The 16,984-nt window shown below is 39.9% G+C and overlaps 2 protein-coding genes across 6 annotated transcripts; one reads left to right on the top strand and one right to left on the bottom strand.

Annotated features, from left to right (window-relative positions):
* Positions 1-231: 231 nt before the first annotated feature.
* LOC121724955 (UAP56-interacting factor-like) lies at positions 232-3,904 on the bottom strand. The gene is made up of 9 exons (XM_042111955.1): positions 3,727-3,904; positions 3,118-3,252; positions 2,746-2,897; positions 2,222-2,355; positions 1,831-1,903; positions 1,635-1,690; positions 1,420-1,494; positions 924-1,050; positions 232-842 (listed from the first exon to the last, which is right to left on the bottom strand). Exons 1-9 carry the CDS (start codon positions 3,788-3,790, stop codon positions 741-743), a joined length of 918 nt encoding a protein of 305 aa, XP_041967889.1. The 5' UTR covers positions 3,791-3,904; the 3' UTR covers positions 232-740.
* LOC121724833 (CPD photolyase) lies at positions 2,911-11,947 on the top strand. Of its 5 annotated transcripts, none has more exons than XM_042111713.1 (11): positions 3,997-4,204; positions 4,657-4,795; positions 4,914-5,278; positions 5,391-5,536; positions 5,731-5,913; positions 6,036-6,194; positions 6,349-6,547; positions 7,050-7,202; positions 7,464-7,585; positions 11,128-11,287; positions 11,417-11,947. In XM_042111713.1, the coding sequence occupies exons 3-11, from the start codon at positions 5,038-5,040 to the stop codon at positions 11,563-11,565; spliced, it is 1,512 nt and encodes a 503-aa protein (XP_041967647.1). In that variant the 5' UTR covers positions 3,997-4,204; positions 4,657-4,795; positions 4,914-5,037; the 3' UTR covers positions 11,566-11,947. The 5 variants fall into 5 exon arrangements, with proteins under 5 accessions (XP_041967619.1, XP_041967629.1, XP_041967647.1 ...); XM_042111703.1 differs by lacking the exon at positions 3,997-4,204 and adding an exon at positions 4,390-4,499; XM_042111685.1 differs by lacking the exons at positions 3,997-4,204; positions 4,657-4,795 and adding an exon at positions 2,911-3,061.
* The last annotated feature ends 5,037 nt before the right edge of the window (positions 11,948-16,984 follow it).

The raw sequence follows: 16,984 nt of genomic DNA on the forward strand, positions 1-16,984 counted from the left end.
CATAACATTACACAATGATAACTATTTTCTGATGTATTCAGAATGGCACAGGGACTGTAACGTCAAACAGACTGAATTAATACTTGTTGCATCTTCTGAACTGTTGAGTACCCCAAAACAAGTTATTGGAAATCAACAACAGCAATCACAGATGACTACACCACTGTCCGATACTTTCCAATGGCATTTTTTAGTAAATTTGCCATTGAGGCCACATTCACATACCAAAGAAACATTTAACAAAAGTTTATTTGAAATATAAAACAAACTGCTCATTAAAAAACATGTCTCAAACAAACATTTGACTATTCCAGTGCATCATGTTTGTTTACAAAAGGAAGGTTATAATGTTGGGCTATTTCACAATTAACCCTCACCTGCTTCCATTATCTGAAATCAAACAATCAATGACTTGAATGCATAAAACAAACTGAACTCATCTCAAACAGACACTGCAAGTACAATGGCAGTTTCAAATTAAAAAAAGAAACCTTCAGTCATATTGCGAAATTAAGTCTTCTTGGGCTGAAGGAATAGCACACAGTACCATCAGCAGTCATTGTTTTCTCCGAGTGACCACATCTGTAAATCATGATAAATTCATGACTGCCACAGGTTCTGATAGTGCCTGTTCCCCTCTCTCATTAACAGTGAGTGTGGGTCAGAAGGCTGGTCTGTGATGGGGACAGGGAACCATGTGACCTAGGATAAGCTTCACCGATTTGCTCCAGAAGGTGTCACTAGCCTACAGTGACATATCGGCTCCCCTTAGTGCTTTGGGCTGCTGCTGTTGTACGCCGCTCCTTCAGAATGCGGAACCGCTCATTGAGCGTCATGGCAGTCTGCAGGAAGAGAGGCATAGTGAGCTCTTGATCCCTCACACTGAAGCCATTACTTGATCTGTAGAAAACAAAAGGAATCACCTGTTTCCCAACGCTGTTGATATCAAACTGCAGAGAAACTCCTTTGGGGGGTTTTCTCTCCGGCTCTTTTTCCACATTCACAGGTGCAGGCGAGGACTGAGGATGCAGAGACCATGCTCTGGCTGGTCTGAAGGGAGGGTAGACAAATGTACTGATTAATTACTAGTAAAAGCACAGCTCATATAATGTTCAAATTCAGCCGTGAAAAGTTATTTCTGTATTTCTTAATATACTTAATTTATCCTAATTTCAGCTGTGCAAGAAACAGACATTTTATAATCTAACACTGTGTAGTAATACATAATAATCATACAAATTATTTTAAATTAGCAACGCTCTCTATATGAGACTTTCCAGGATTTGAGATTTTTATTACAATTTTAGATCCTTAAAGGGAAAGGCCATTCATTCATCACAAAAGGTGTTTAGTTGTTATGTGTTGAAAGAAGCAGAGGGACAGTCCATAGACAGTAAAAGGAAGAATCAAGCCACTCACTCAGGTTGTGTCCTTGCAGACGGATTGTCAATACACACTGTCAAGATTCCACTATTTGTTGTTGAAGTGCGCCACCTTGTGGAAACAAAGGATATTACAACAGAAACCCCAGCTAATTATGTCTCAAAATCAACTGCAAATTCAGTAAGGTCAAAAATATATTCAACATTCCAGGCATGTATTCCAGAATTTCTAAAAAATTTGATTTTACATACGAACGTGTTCTGTGCACAACAGGAGCTGCAGCGCTCTTCTGAACTGAAGCTTGAACCTCAAATATCAAGACATAAACAAGTAAATGCTAAGTATAAAATCACTTTAAGTTGTTCACTGCAATGGAATCAATCCTTCTTATTTATAGCTTCCCATTACAAACGGAATTAAAGACCCAGGCAGTATGGTACTATTCACCTTCAGACCTCTTCGGTGGAGGAATGTAGCTTGACGGGCCTCTCTCTGGGCTTGATGAATAGGCGGTGCCGTCCTGAAAGGAGGGTGATAAATAAATCACATTCAGCTACTGAGCATATGTCATTCCCACCATTGCTCAATCAGCTCATCAGCCTGAGTTACCATCTCGCTTGTTCCTTTTCCCAGGGGCCAGTGTCAGCAAAGTATTTTTGGCATTATTTACATTTATTCATTTAGCACACCTTTAGCTAAAGTTTACTTACGAGTAAAGAACATTCAAGGCGTGATGCAATAAGAGACAGCTACATTTTACAATATTACAGGGTTGACCAAAGAAAATCGTGTAGGTGATAACAGATCAGGTATATTGTATAAAGATAATAACCATCACCTGCGCAGCTGGATGGGCCTGCGTGACAGCGTGTGTGGAGGCTTTGGGGCGTCAGCCTGCCGGTATGGCCACCTCTGTATGTTCATGCGCCTGCGCTGCCCTTCGTAAACAAACGGCCGGGATTTCTGAGGAAGCTAATGCATGAAGACAATGTGGATTCGTTACTTCACAGTCCAAATTCAATATCAGCAAGACATTACTTAAAAAACTATTTATAAGATAAGACAGGTGAATTTGTGGGGATCTCTAATGCAATAGTGATGTAAACATATGTTTTCAAATACCCCATAGTAGTCAACAGCAAAAGGGTAAAACAATTAACATGTTTGTGCTCCAAACAAGGATTGACTGCATAAGAATTAAGTTAATAATAGATAAACCAGCCCTTTAACTCTGTTTTAACAATGCTCAAAACATGGCAAGCTTATACAAAAGCAGATGCACCTGCTGCTTGCATGCATGCTTACATTACAAATGGTCATGACAAAGCATTCAACTATAACAGCAATCACAAGCCAGGTTACCTGGTCTGCAGCGGGTCTGTTTAGTGGACTGATCCCCTTGAAGAGAGTGGCTGACTTCCGAGCGGCCAGGCCAGTGATCACCCCTTGACCACGCCGACGTTTAACCGGTAGTGAAACTTTATGTCCACGAATGCCGAATTTAGCCACACCCCCTAACCACGACAGTGCAAAAGAGTTTATAATTAGACTTTTTTACTGGAAAATAACTGACATTCTGTTTCTCTCACTTTAAAAAACATATTTAAACAAAACAACGTTGGCATGGATTTTGGCAAAGAGGACAGTCGTGGTTGGCATGGACCATGGTCGTCTGTGGGTAGGTACACACATGCCACTACATTAACTGTCAAAGAAAGCTGTTGAATCCTCTACCTCTTTGATTTGGGCCAACTGGTAGAGATCCCGTCCGCCTTCCTTGTGAGAGACGACCCTTGGCTGAAACTTTGTGTTTTGTGGCCGCTTTTCTCGACGTCTGTCTTTGTTTTTTGTTCAACCGGATAATGTCATCTGCAAAAATGAATGGATGCCTTATTGTCCACTTCATCCAAACTGACCCCCTTCATTTCCTCACTGTGTTGGTAATGTAACGTAAGACCTAAATTAGATTATGCTAATGTCAATTCTTGCAAATGTCTTCAGAGTAGACAGTAAGTGTCTTCAGTAGTGATCGCAATTCAACATAACTTGCAGCAATAAATGACTTGTCTGGGACATTGAAGTAATAGCGTTTGCAATAACGTTAGTATCAGGACGGAGGGCGCCATGGTTGTAACTGTTGTTGTGAATGATAAGTCGGGCACTGAACGAGTTTCCAAAAAAGAAAAACTCACCCGTACATATAATTTACTACGAGTCGAAGATCATATTTGTCTAAGCATGCAAGTGTATCATTGATTTACCTGACTACCTGAAGCACTACGATAGGGACTGAGTGGATTAGCTAGTTTACGATTAGCTACATTTTGCATCATACAGCCTTACCTAAGGACATGTCAATTTTATCAGGTTCCTCTGAAAAACCACGGGGTCTAGCTTTAAAGTCCATTTCGTTTAAATCTATATGAATATTTAAGCTGCAATTTCTGAACGAAGACTATACGTTTGTCGGGCTAAAAACGTCTTCTCCTCCCCCACGCAGGCATACAATATCAAAGCAAGTGCATTATGGGTAATATGTCTTCCTTTGGTTTGGTAGACCGCAGATCAACATTTTACCGCCACCTAATGTGCTGGAGGTGGTATCGTGGAAATCAGTTGCATAAAATGAAGTGCTACAAGAGGGAGGGCGGCGTGAATTGGATCGAGCCAATTGCATTCGGGGGATTTTCGACAATGTTGTGCTTACAAAACCTCGTTTTACTTTTCACGTGGTGCAACATACACGTTCCAATGAACCGCTGAACACAGTCCCTTTACATCCTTCCGTAACCTAGCCTTCTATTTCTTTACGCTGGATGCGGTAAGTTAACAAAATGCATGGTGTGTATGGTTATTTCGACATATATTTTCAACAAAATATTGGCCTGATTCATACCCTAATTCAGAGTTTTCGTGTGCAGGCAGAATAAAAAAACGTTTGGGTGCACTGCATTCATGATGTTCGTTTAGGTCTAGGCCTAGTTGCAAGTAGTTACCGTGGTTACCTTATTTATTACTATAGTGAACAATCGAGGTTTTCTTGGCTGCATGTTACAGGCACAGTAGGCCTACAGTACAGGCATAGTACATTTAGCTCTTGTTGCAAATCATCCGTGGTGAGTTTCATTTAGCTATGTCGGTGGTCTTTGTTTCCTTACAGCCTAGTTATTGTTGTCTAGAACCTTTCAAGCTGATTTTGAAGCGGGTGTAGTACATCTGCATCATGTATCCTCACAACACTTGTCTTCTCTAACTTGCCTGTATTTTTTTTAGAAATTGATGATGGATAACGAAATAAAGTTTTGCTATTCAAATAGAGAGGAACTCATACTAAGGGCTTGTGCTCTTTGAGGCTATTGATAAAGTGGCTGCCAACAAAATTCCATTTTAATTGTTTATGGATACTTTTAAAGTAAGCTGATTAACTTTTTCAAATAATTATCCTGCTGTCATAATACACAACAGAGACATTTTGTCATTTCTTGGCCTATTTAATTTTGGTAACATCTGCTTTTTAATTTGACATATAGGTTGCTGTACCTGTCTGCATTAAGACATAGGTCCATTGTCAAATTCAGGCCTGCTAAAGCTGAGCCACTGAGCCAAGCCTTCCCCGGCCCCTGCTTAAGGATCTATTCTACATCAGATACCATCATGGCCCCCAAAAAAGCAGACCTCAAGCGCAAGGCACAGTCACTGAAAACAAGCAGAGCAAAACAACAAAAAGTTGACAGAGTGGAAGGATGGCTAGAAAGTCAAGTGGCTGAGCTCCGAAGAGAAGCTCGAGATATGAAGTTCAATAACAAGCGTCTCAGATTTTTGTCTGATACCGAAACAGTTCAGCAAGGATCAGAAGGGGTGCTGTACTGGATGGGAAGGGATCAGCGAGTTCAAGGTAATTCATTTGATTGATATCAAGACATGGAAATGGTTAGCATATTGACATTTTTGTTGAAGCTACTTAAATTAGTTTGATATATTTTTTTCCCTCTCTGTTGCTTTTGTAGATAATTGGGCACTGATCTATGCCCAACAATTGGCCATCACAGAGAAACTACCCCTGCACATTTGCTTCTGCCTCATGCCAACATTTTTAGAGGCAACATTTAGACACTATTCCTTCATGTTAAAAGGACTACAAGAGGTGGCCAAGGTATGGTCTTTTCAGTTCTGTTGCACCATACAGTCACTATGTTTGTTACGGATTGGATAAAGTATGGACTTACCGGTAGTACGCAAGTGCATTTTATGGTTTGTTAGCACTGATTGTTATATAGAAATGCTAATCAAAATGGGAGAGAAAATGGTTTATAAGACATTAAACTTTAAGAACAATTACTTTTTTAGGAAAGCAGTGTTCTGGATATTCAATTCCATCTTCTCAGTGGCTTCCCTGGAGACACCCTTCCTGGCTTTATAAAGGAGTGGAACATGGGGGTTGTTGTAACTGATTTTTGGCCTCTCAGGGATCCAACTCAGTGGGTAGATGACGTCAAAAAAACAATCAGTCCAGACATCCCTATCATTCAGGTAAATTATAAGTCTTTTTACTCAATATAAACAAAAAAACTTTGAAAAGTATTTTTTCACATCAAAGTCCCATTGTTCAAAGGATCCAATTGGCTGCTTCTTGCCCTCATCACATTTTGCAGGTGGATGCTCATAATGTGGTGCCTTGCTGGGAGGCATCTGGAAAACTTGAGTATTCAGCCAGAACCATCCGTGGGAAGATTACTAAACTGCTGCCCACATTTCTCACAGAATTTCCTGTTGTTGACAAGCATCCACACTCATCCTCAAGAACTGCCAAGGTAAAACAAAATAGTTCTTGAACTCAAAATGCTTTTTGATTCTTTCCATTGATGTTAAGAGGTGAGGTGAATATAAGACATTCACAAATGTGAAATAAAAGCAATAATCTTCACAGTAATCGCATTGAAATACTATTTTTTTTCTTCCGTTCAGGCAGTAAACTGGAGTGAGATTCTGTCATCTCTGGTGGTGGATCGGGGTGTTGGTGAGGTAGACTGGGCGAAGCCTGGAACTTCAGGGGGCATGGCCATGCTGGAGTCTTTCATCGATCAGCGCTTGGGTGACTTTGCCGCTCTCCGGAACAATCCAAACGTGGCTGCCCTCAGCCAGCTGTCTCCGTGGATCCACTTTGGTCAGTGTCAACACCAGCAACTGCACGAATTGGGGAAAATGATTTTTGAATATCAGTTTATTCAGTTCAATAGTCTCTAAGTTGTGCCACTTCTGATTGGTAATGCATGATAAGCGCAGCACTCCTGATGACTGTGAAGTTTACCAATCAGAAGTGCTGTGCTTCTCATGCACTAGGCATGCTCACCAATCAGAAATGGCACAGACAAGGAGGATGACATGAATATAAAAATCCTAAATGTGACAAGATTAACTGCGATTAGATCATTGGATTGGTTCATATTGCGATTGCGATAATTGTGCAGCCCTACACTCAGTGTTATGGAAGTTCCAGGAGCTGAATTAGGAAATGGTCTCCCAAATCAATAGCCATCCAGCTTGTTTTAAAGTATTCTTTTCTGTATTCCATTTGCTCACATGAATGTCATCACAGCACAGATATGTCATATGTGATGGGATCACCTTACATTGAGCTTGTCTTAATTAACTGTACTTCCTCACAGGTCATCTTTCAGCCCAGCGCGTGGTCCGCCAGGTTCAAAAAAATGGGAAGAAATTCAGCGACTCGGTGGCCTCTTTTACAGAGGAGTTAGTGGTGCGCAGGGAACTTGCAGACAATTTCTGCTTTTACAACAAGAACTATGACAACATTGAGGGTGAGTGTTAACTATGACACTGGACTGACTGGAGGTAAAAAAGATCAGTTTCAAATGGCACACCTGCCTATTGTAGCTCTTTGTCAGGTAGTCGCTAGATTATTGGTTCAAAAGCTGATGGAAAAATATTGATCTCACCAAAAAATGTTGGACTTACTGGACTGCACACATAATTGTGCTTTTTTAGCACTTCTGTGTCTGTTGTGGCTTGCCCTTGAGAGTGTAGTAGTGTGTCATGATGCTGACTCCCTGCTTTATTAGGTGCATATGAGTGGGCCCGGAAGACCCTGCAGGATCATGCAAAAGACAAAAGGACTCACGTCTACACTCGTGAGCAACTGGAACAAGCTAAAACCCATGACAAACTTTGGAATGCAGCCCAGGTATTGATTGGAATTCTTTCTGGTTAACACCAATATGTAATCTTTAAACATTTGGCCTAAACTGGACCGTTGACGGACACCCACAGTTTGAAAAAATATTTTAACACCAATAGTGAAAGACCTGAACTATTCTGAACTAACCAGTGCCTAGACCTAAACACAAAATACAGTTTAAAAAAGTTAATAAACATGTTAAACTATAATTATTCTAACAGAGCAGTGAAAACAGGACGGGTACATTTCATTAGATTTGCTTTGGGATCTCCTTATGATGGAGGCATTCAAACGACTCCAGTTCAGTGATGTGTAGGCCTACTTATAAACATATTGTCCATCGCTAAATGTGGGACAATGTAATATGTTAACATAAATTCCAATATAATGGGACATTCCAAAGGAAATATGAACTAGATAGATAGATTACTTTATTCATACCTAAAGGGGAATTATGGTGTTTTGCAACATCCTTCTCACAACAACCAACTCCAGGGGCTCAACTGTACAGGGCCCACTTCCCCGATAACGACGGAGACACGCTCTTAAGAGGGTTTTCTACGATTCATCTTACGATCGTTCGTTTGGTTTTTCCGAACCATGCTCGCAGCGTGAACGCGCATGCACTGCTCTTAAGATGCTCTTAAGGGGAGCTGTCCACGTTAATAGTTCTGAAATATCCTCTGATTTGACGGTGATGTCAGGTGACTGCCTACCATTTAAACTTCGGATCTACACATTAATTCACATCAATTCGAAAATAGAAATACTTTGACATCTGCATGTAAGCATCCCAAGTAGGTTATATACCACACAGATACATAAATAATTGTAATTATTTTAAGATTAGATTGTTGCACCATGCAATAATTTTTCGCGGTGCCACTTAAGAACACGTTTGAAGATAAGAAAGAAGTCGAGTAAGAAAGAGAGGAAATGTGTAGGCTTAGTAGGCTACAGACTAAACCACATGTTGCTTTCTCTGCTTTTTACCTCATAGGCCTAATAAAATATTCACTTAGCAAAGATAATGTCAAACTATTCTGGCAACGTCTCGTTTCATAACTTGATTGCATTTTTGTCCGCTTTTCATCACATTATTATGACCATTAAATGTAGGCTATTTTGCACGCTAAAATCTGATTCATCACAGGTAAACACAATAAAGAATGGGAACGTAAATTGGATTATGTATTCTAAGTTGTAATTCCTCTGTATGTCCTGTTGGTGACCTCAGTGAGAAGTACTGTTAAGACGCTCTTAGCCGGTAACGAGTACTCTGGAGCACTCGTAGATCTACGAGTGTTTTCACGATGCTCTTAAGCTACGATGGTTTCGGGAAACAGTCGGCAAATCTTAAGACGTTCGTAAGAGGGACTTTACGACGCTCTTAGGCTTAAGATGCTTTCGGGGAAGTGGGCCCAGTACTATACAGAGCCAGCTTGTTGAGTTTTCTGGTTTCATTTGCTCTGATGCTGGTGCCCCAACAGATGGCTACAAAGAAAATTACACTAGAAACAACAGACTCGTAAAGCATGTTCAATGTCCTGCTGCACACATTAAAAGACCTAAGCTTCCTCAAGAAGTAATCATGACGTTCGTTATGGAGACGGGCTCCTCTCGTCACGGTCGTCTTGGAGACAGCCTTTATCCCTTCTTGTATATAACTATATAATATATGCTCATAAACACTCTTTCATCAGTTTATAGGGAGATGCTATTAAAGCTGCAGTTGGCAAGATTTGATCATATTCACTGAAACCGACACTATGCTCCGACAGAACAACATAAATCAGCCGGTTTTAGAAAAAAAAAAACGCACTTTTGCCTCCACCTAGAGCCTGTTATTAGTTTTGCAAAAATCCACAGCTCCCGGTTCTTCTGGTCTAATCAGAGCAGCTGTGTGAGATCTGACTGGCAATCACAGTCTGGTGCGCACTGACGAGCACAAACTCTATGAGCGGGTGCTTGGTGGTAGTGGGGGAGGGGCATGAGAGTTGTAAACATGCAACATTTTGGCAAGTCCCCTCAATCTGTCACACTTGCCAACTGCAGCTTTAAATAATCTATTTAAAAGCTAGACCTAGTGCTGGTGAAAATCACTGTCACTGCCAGCTTGCTTTGTTCTCCAGTGCCAGACGTAAACCTTCATGTAAATTGATCTTTATTTTAGGGCTCTAATTTGAATCCATAGTGCACTGCGGACACCATGCAGTGAGAACAGGCAGTGATATCAATATTTGCTAATTTATTGGCATTTCAAATCAAGAATCATCACATCACTTGGTTGAGTAATTAGCAGGCTTGTGCAAAATTCCGAATTTTAGAATGGGTCTCCATTCAACATTTGAATTGAATTGGCTCTGCCCCACAGGAAGTTGAATTTGAATTGGAATGACAGGAAGTGGAATTAAATTCAAAGCAATTCCACAGTTACACAACAGAATAATGTGTTGAATCTCACATACGTTCTACATCCTGTTTTTGACCTCAATTCAAATTCAAGAATGGAATTGGAATTTAGGAGTCATGACAACTGCACAAAATTGGAGGTGTAGGATCATTATGACACCCTCTGAATGCATGCCAAATTTTGTGGAATTCCGTTCATGGGGGGCCACACAATAAATCAATTTATGAGTACATTTAGTGACTGTACACCAACTGGCCTGTAGATGACCAGACACAGATTTCAGTGAATATCTCGAGAACCGTAGGGCCTGGGATGACCAATTTTTTTGTATGTTGACCTCCAGGGGCCATGTCAACCCATCCCATATCCACTCATTTGATGTATAGCGCCACCTAGTTAAAAATGAAAAAGCAAAAATGATGCATTGTAAACCCAGATATCTTTGGCTGACACGTTAAAAATTGCACAGAATTTGAAAATTGCACAGAATTTTGAATAAGATCATTATGACACCCTCTGAATGCATGCCAAGTTTCGTGGAATTCCGTTCATGGGGGACCATACAATAAAGTAATATGTACATTTAGTGACTGTTCACTACGCATGCTCTCACACACACACACACACACACACACACACACACACACACACACACACACACACACACACACACACACACACACACTCATTAATACACGCAAACACACACATAAGATACATGCACACACATGAAGACACACACACACACACACATACACACACACCCACAAACACGCACACAAACATAAAAACACACACATGCAGGCACACACACACACACATACACACACACAAACATAAACGCATACACACACACACATAAAACACACACATGCAGGCAAGCAGACACACACACACACACACACACACACACACACACACATGCGAAAACACAAGAAGCACACATATACACAAAAGCAAACGCACACATACACACACTCATTTACATACAGAAAAGTTGCAAGAGTAGGGGATGGAGTAGGAGATGAAGACAAATTGACAAGCGTGATTTATTTTTGCAGAGAGAATGTGCAGGACTGAGCGGCGTCATATTTTGTTTATCTTTCTGATGATTACATTTTTATTTTGAATGTAGACTCAGGTGTTGACTGAAGGAAAGATGCATGGATTCATGAGAATGTACTGGGCCAAAAAGATCCTGGAATGGACCTCCTCTCCGGAGGAAGCACTTGCTATTGCTATTTACCTTAATGACCGCTATTCTTTAGATGGATGTGACCCTAATGGATACGTTGGTAAGTCACTTTACTTTTAGACTTCATGTAAACCTTGCACTACTTTGAAGACGATCCCAGCACTCATAAGAGACATACCCAACAGTGTTTGAGATTGTTTGCACTCATGAACGTGTTTTCTCTGTTTAGGCTGCATGTGGTCCATTTGTGGCATACATGACCAGGGTTGGGCCGAAAGACCTGTCTTTGGAAAAATCCGCTACATGAACTATGATGGATGCAAACGCAAGTTTGATGTTGCGCAGTATGAAAGGAGGTACAGCAAGAAGGAGGTTTGAGAAGGTGAAGAGGCCAAGATTGAGAGACTATGTGATTTTTTTTTTTGGGGGGGACATACAGTACCTCATTTATCAAAATAGGCCTTACATTATTGTTTCTGCACAACGTATGTTCTTTATTTCTGTTATGCCACATTGTTGGATAGAAATGATGATTTCAGGCCAGAGGTCTCCGTAGACAAGACTCAGGGCTCTGTGACTAAGAGGAGGGTTTTTTTAACAAACATATTGAAACTCAGGGACCTTTCTTATTACATTTTTCTTATTAACAGTCTTTGTTGTTCATTTTAAACGTGTCATAGTGACATGCATGTATGTGTATGTTCATGTTGATATAATCAGGCTATGATCTCCCAGTGAAAATAAAGTTTTGGAAAATAAATTATGTTTGTGGTGTGTAATTAAGGTTAATTAAGGTTTTCATGCATTATGAACCAAGGACTTCCAACTTGGGCAATCTTAAGTCAACATTGATATTTCCATCTCTAAGTTTGTTGTTATGATATGACTGGAAGTAAAGGTAAATATTGCATGTTGTAGTCATGTAGAGTGCCCATCAATACACAAGGTCCTTACACCCACCACCAAGGTGAACTGTACAATTAGAGTTTCTGTTTTAAAACAGTACAATAAGACCATGTTCTTCACGAAAACTAAACATTTTATCATCAACCGTTTTGATAATATTGCATGACTGGCAGGGGTATCTTAATTGGCTTGTGCCCCATACCCCATACCCTATATGTATTTGTTCATAATTTCATGAATCATGATTACTAGGTGTGTTCGTATATCTTTTAAATTTGTTTTCTGTGGACTGTGGACACCTCTGCAAAGGACATTTAGCACTGAGTCTTCATGCATAAAATACAGCAACTTTTTAAATGATGGCAGGGTTAAAGGAATTATCCGGAGTAAAATGCACTTTAGATCAATTTACGGATGATTGGGAGTACATACGTTGAGTTGACATAAAAATCATGTCATTCGGATGTGTTTTGAGAAAGTTCGATTTTATCGTTTTTAGTCAAATCTCGTTAGCGTGGAAGTGAGAAGGGCATATTATTTCGCCGCTACAAAACGCTATTTTTATACCTCTTCTACAGTTCCAAACAACATTACACTTACGTGGTAGTGAGTAGAGGGTCCCTAAAGCCAAACCGAAGTATCCCGAGGTCTTTATGTGGTCGGATAGAGAGTCCAGAATGAATTTCATCAAGCCAGACCCTCTACTCACTACCACGTAAGTGTAATGTTGTTTGGAACTGTAGAAGAGGTATAAAAAAAAGGATAATTCCTTTAATGTAAGGATGCAGAACATATATACAGTATTCACCCCCTTATTTCTCCTTTTATTGCTTTTATAAATGGAATCTTGGTCAATTTAAGTTGGCCTTTTTACAATAATGTACAAAAAACCTGAGTTCCTTTGCGAAGATGAGAGAAGTGTAATGAAGGACAACCATCAGTGCAGCACTCCACCAACCAGGCCTTTATAGTAGAGTGGCCAGATGGAAGCCATTTTTTGCCAGGAGTTTCCCAAAATGCACCTGAACGACTTTCAGACCATGAGAAGTAAAATCATCTGGTCTGATGAAGCGAAGACTGAACTATTCGTCCACAATTCCCAACAGCGTGTGTGGAAGAAACCAGTCCTTGGCTGTGGAGTGTTTAGGCACCGGAACAATGGTGGCAGATTTAAAACTGTGGGGGACTGTTGAATGGGCTAGAGACATGTTGAAGATGTTGGTGAAGACACCAGCCAACTGCTCTGTGCAGGCTCACAACACACGTCTGGCAACTCCATCAGGGCCAGCAGCTTTCAGAGCCTTCACCCTGCCCAGGATGTCGCAGACAACTGAGGTGGAAAATTGGTGTGTCCTTGTCTGGTGAAACAGCTGATCTGAAGGCTGCCTCCTTGTTTTCCCGGTCAAATCGAGCATAGAAGTGGTTCAGCTCATCTGGGCCCTTGGTTGCCCTATTACAGAGAGGGGACACTGAGAGAGAGCATTTATATTTCAACCATGGGTTAACCCTACAAGACTGTAATCATATAATCACTTCTAAGGAAAACACTGATTTCATATTTAAGAGGTGTTCTCAACGGCTTTACCTGCTAGAAAAGCTCAACAACTTTGGAGTAAACCAAAACATCCTGGAAACTGTATATAAAAGCTGGTCACACATTATAATAACTACACACAGTTCATCATTTATTAAGCCTTTGTTACTTATTAGTTAATGGTTTGTTCATCATTAGTAATTTCTAATTTATCATCAGTAAAGCATTTGTTCACACAGTTATAAATAGTTTTTTCATAGTAAATAAGCCTATATCTTAAATATGTTTATACATTATTGTTAATACTTAATAAATTATGCAATAATATGTTTTTGATTAAGTCATATTTCCATTATTGAACAGTTGTTACATACACATTCACTAATGATTAGTTAGGGTGAGGATACATATTTTATAAACCACTTCCTAATACTATAATTCATAATTAACTCAGGAGTTAATTGGTTAGTTAATGATATTTTGTGAGCTCATCTAAAGTGAGGACGTTTTATGCCTTGCAACACATTTACAAATGAGTTATAAAGTTTACACTTGCATTTATTCATTTAGCCGACACTTTCACCCAAAGCGACTTACACATGTCAATGAAATTAAAGGACAAGGCCACATTGGTTCGAACCCCCAACTTCATGGGTTAGCCTACTGTATGTTAACCCAGCTCCCTATCCACTACACTACCTCTGCCCAGTGGTATTAACACACTCAATTAACATAAATATAATAAACATAACACTCAATTCAAAAATATAATATAGATATGCGTGTTTACTATGAACAAACCATTTTTAACTGTGTGTAAACATGATTTACTGATGAGAATTAATGTATACATAATGCTTTACAAATGAAGAATACAGCATTTAATAATAGTTTACAGATGTTTAATAACTACCATATTTCTCTGGAGACTCAGTCAGGACGATGGAAAATCAGGATACAGGCTTTTATTCTTTTCAATGAAGGGCCTGTGCCTCTCAAGGGAGAGGTACATGTTTGTGTCACCCATCATGGGTTTCACTAGCCTGACGTTGTCTGATACTGCTCTATTGGGACGTAATTATGGGGCGTGTTTCAACCGATACGGGGGGAATGCCTCTGCACTCAATTGGATAGACCTAGCCAATCAGAGCAACGAAATAGCTTACCGTGAGGTGTAGGAAGAAAACACACGAACCATCCTTCTGCTCCTATATCCCCTCCGTTTTTAAAAATAATTCTGTTGAACAGTGATATGCTACAAACATGTTAAACAGCTGGGAAAGGCTGTAGCAAATCCCTCGAACAGGTGTTCAATCAGAGATTTCAAACGAACGAGGGAACATGTCGCAATGCAACAGCACTGTTTTCCCTTGATGAAAGTGAAACCACCAGTTTTCCCACATCTCAACTTTGGCCAAAGTTTTCAGAAATAATCGTTTTCAGTGATACAAACTCATTAAATAATATGAATTTTCCATATGGGATCTTAAAAGCCATGTATCCTTCTAGCCACAGCGTTTTTGTTTCAAACATAAGCCTAATCTAAGCGTGCTCAGATGACGTGATAGACCAGGCGCTGTTGCTCACAGTCCATCATCATAAAGCCTGATTTGATTGGTCCGCCCGATTTAGGGCGAGTATACTTCCACCACAATGGAGCAATGCCAGACCGAACTTCCCGTTGGGCGGGACTAAGTTCGGAATGGCACCCAGGCTAGGGTTTCACCAGTGTTGTAGTACTCAAGTCCGAGAGTCATAGCTAAATTTAGAGACTCGTGACTTGACTTGGACTTGAGCACTGAATGACTCGAACTTGGACTCGGACTCGTGCATTCGCACTCACGATGACTCGTCGAGGACTTTTTTTTGTAATATATCATAAGGCTATAATTGTAGTATGTCATTAGGCTATAATTTGCTATATGATGTTAATATCTAAATTATGTGTAATGCTAATTTTAGTGCAAGGGAATGTTAGGCTACTGCTTCGTGTCATAGGCTACATCGCAAGTCACGTCATGTTCACATGCAAAGCAAACTAACGTTAACTTTAACACCAAAATGCCTGGAGACATGGCTGCCGCCATGTCAATGTAGTATTGCCAGGCAATATTAGTTCTCATAAATGACATGACATTACCTAAGATTACACTCAACCTAGGCTAAACATCACACACTGCTGCTAGATAGCTGATCATCGTGACTTGGTAAACAGTGTTTTTCCTGACTGACGCGAAAAGCAAGGTTCCATTCATTCATTTTCATTTGGGGCATGCCCTGACGTGCTTCTGTCTGTTAATTTGCAGCAGGCTATTATCGGATCGAAAGAAAAATAAACAAAAAGTTTTCCCTATCAAGCTATAGCATACTTCTTAATTTTGGTGTCATAAAATATAGAAGCATAACATTAAATTGCCTAGTAGAGTGTCCATGTAGGCTTACGTGTCTGCGCAAGTGAAACTGACAAACTGAACCTCTCGTATAGTAGTCAGTGGGCCTATGTGGTTTCTGTGGGTTTGGAATGTTAATTTTTGGAGAGTGGTTGGACTGTCTTTAGAGGTCATTGAACATGGAGAAAAATGATGTCTCCATTTTTTTTACCTGTTTCGACCCTATTTTTTTGAAATTGTATATTTCACTATAATTAACACCATAAATTTTGCCTAAATCACTGGCTATGATGAATAACGTTCACAAAACAGCTATTTTGTTGCAATAAAACAACGGTTTTATTGTATGTAAGTATTATGATTGTATGTCAAACAATTAGAGATAAGATCAATAACCAATCAGTTTCACCAAATACACATACTCCATTGCTGAAAGATAGCAAAACCATAACAGAATCACAGATGAGACCTCAAACAACATTTAATTCATTTACATATACGCAACATATTATCTCACCTCCACAATTTCCTCATCAAAATCTGCAACTAGTCTACTAAACCCTATTCCTACTCACCTTCTTAAGACTGCTCTCCCCTTCCTGGATAATGTTTTGCTCTAGATTATAAATAATTCAATGCTATCAGGGCATGTACCGAAGTCGTTTAAGACATCTGTTATTAAGCCCTCCCTCAAAAAATCTAGCCTTGTGTCAATACTGGTCCTCCTGGACCTCAGCGCTGCCTTTGATACCATAGACCATGACATACTACTTAGGCTTGAAAATTGATAGGCATCAAAGACTCAGCACTCGCTTGGTTTAGATCATATCTTCCTAACAACAATTTGTACAGGTCCATAATAAACCATCTACCCAGATTATGGTGAAATATGGAGTGCCTCAAGGCTCAGTACTGGGGCTCCTGTTGTTAAGCAGATGATACATAACTATACCTCTCCATAAAACCT

The sequence above is a fragment of the Alosa sapidissima genome, chromosome 1 (assembly GCF_018492685.1).
Source record: "Alosa sapidissima isolate fAloSap1 chromosome 1, fAloSap1.pri, whole genome shotgun sequence".
Lineage (NCBI taxonomy): Eukaryota > Metazoa > Chordata > Actinopteri > Clupeiformes > Clupeidae > Alosa > Alosa sapidissima.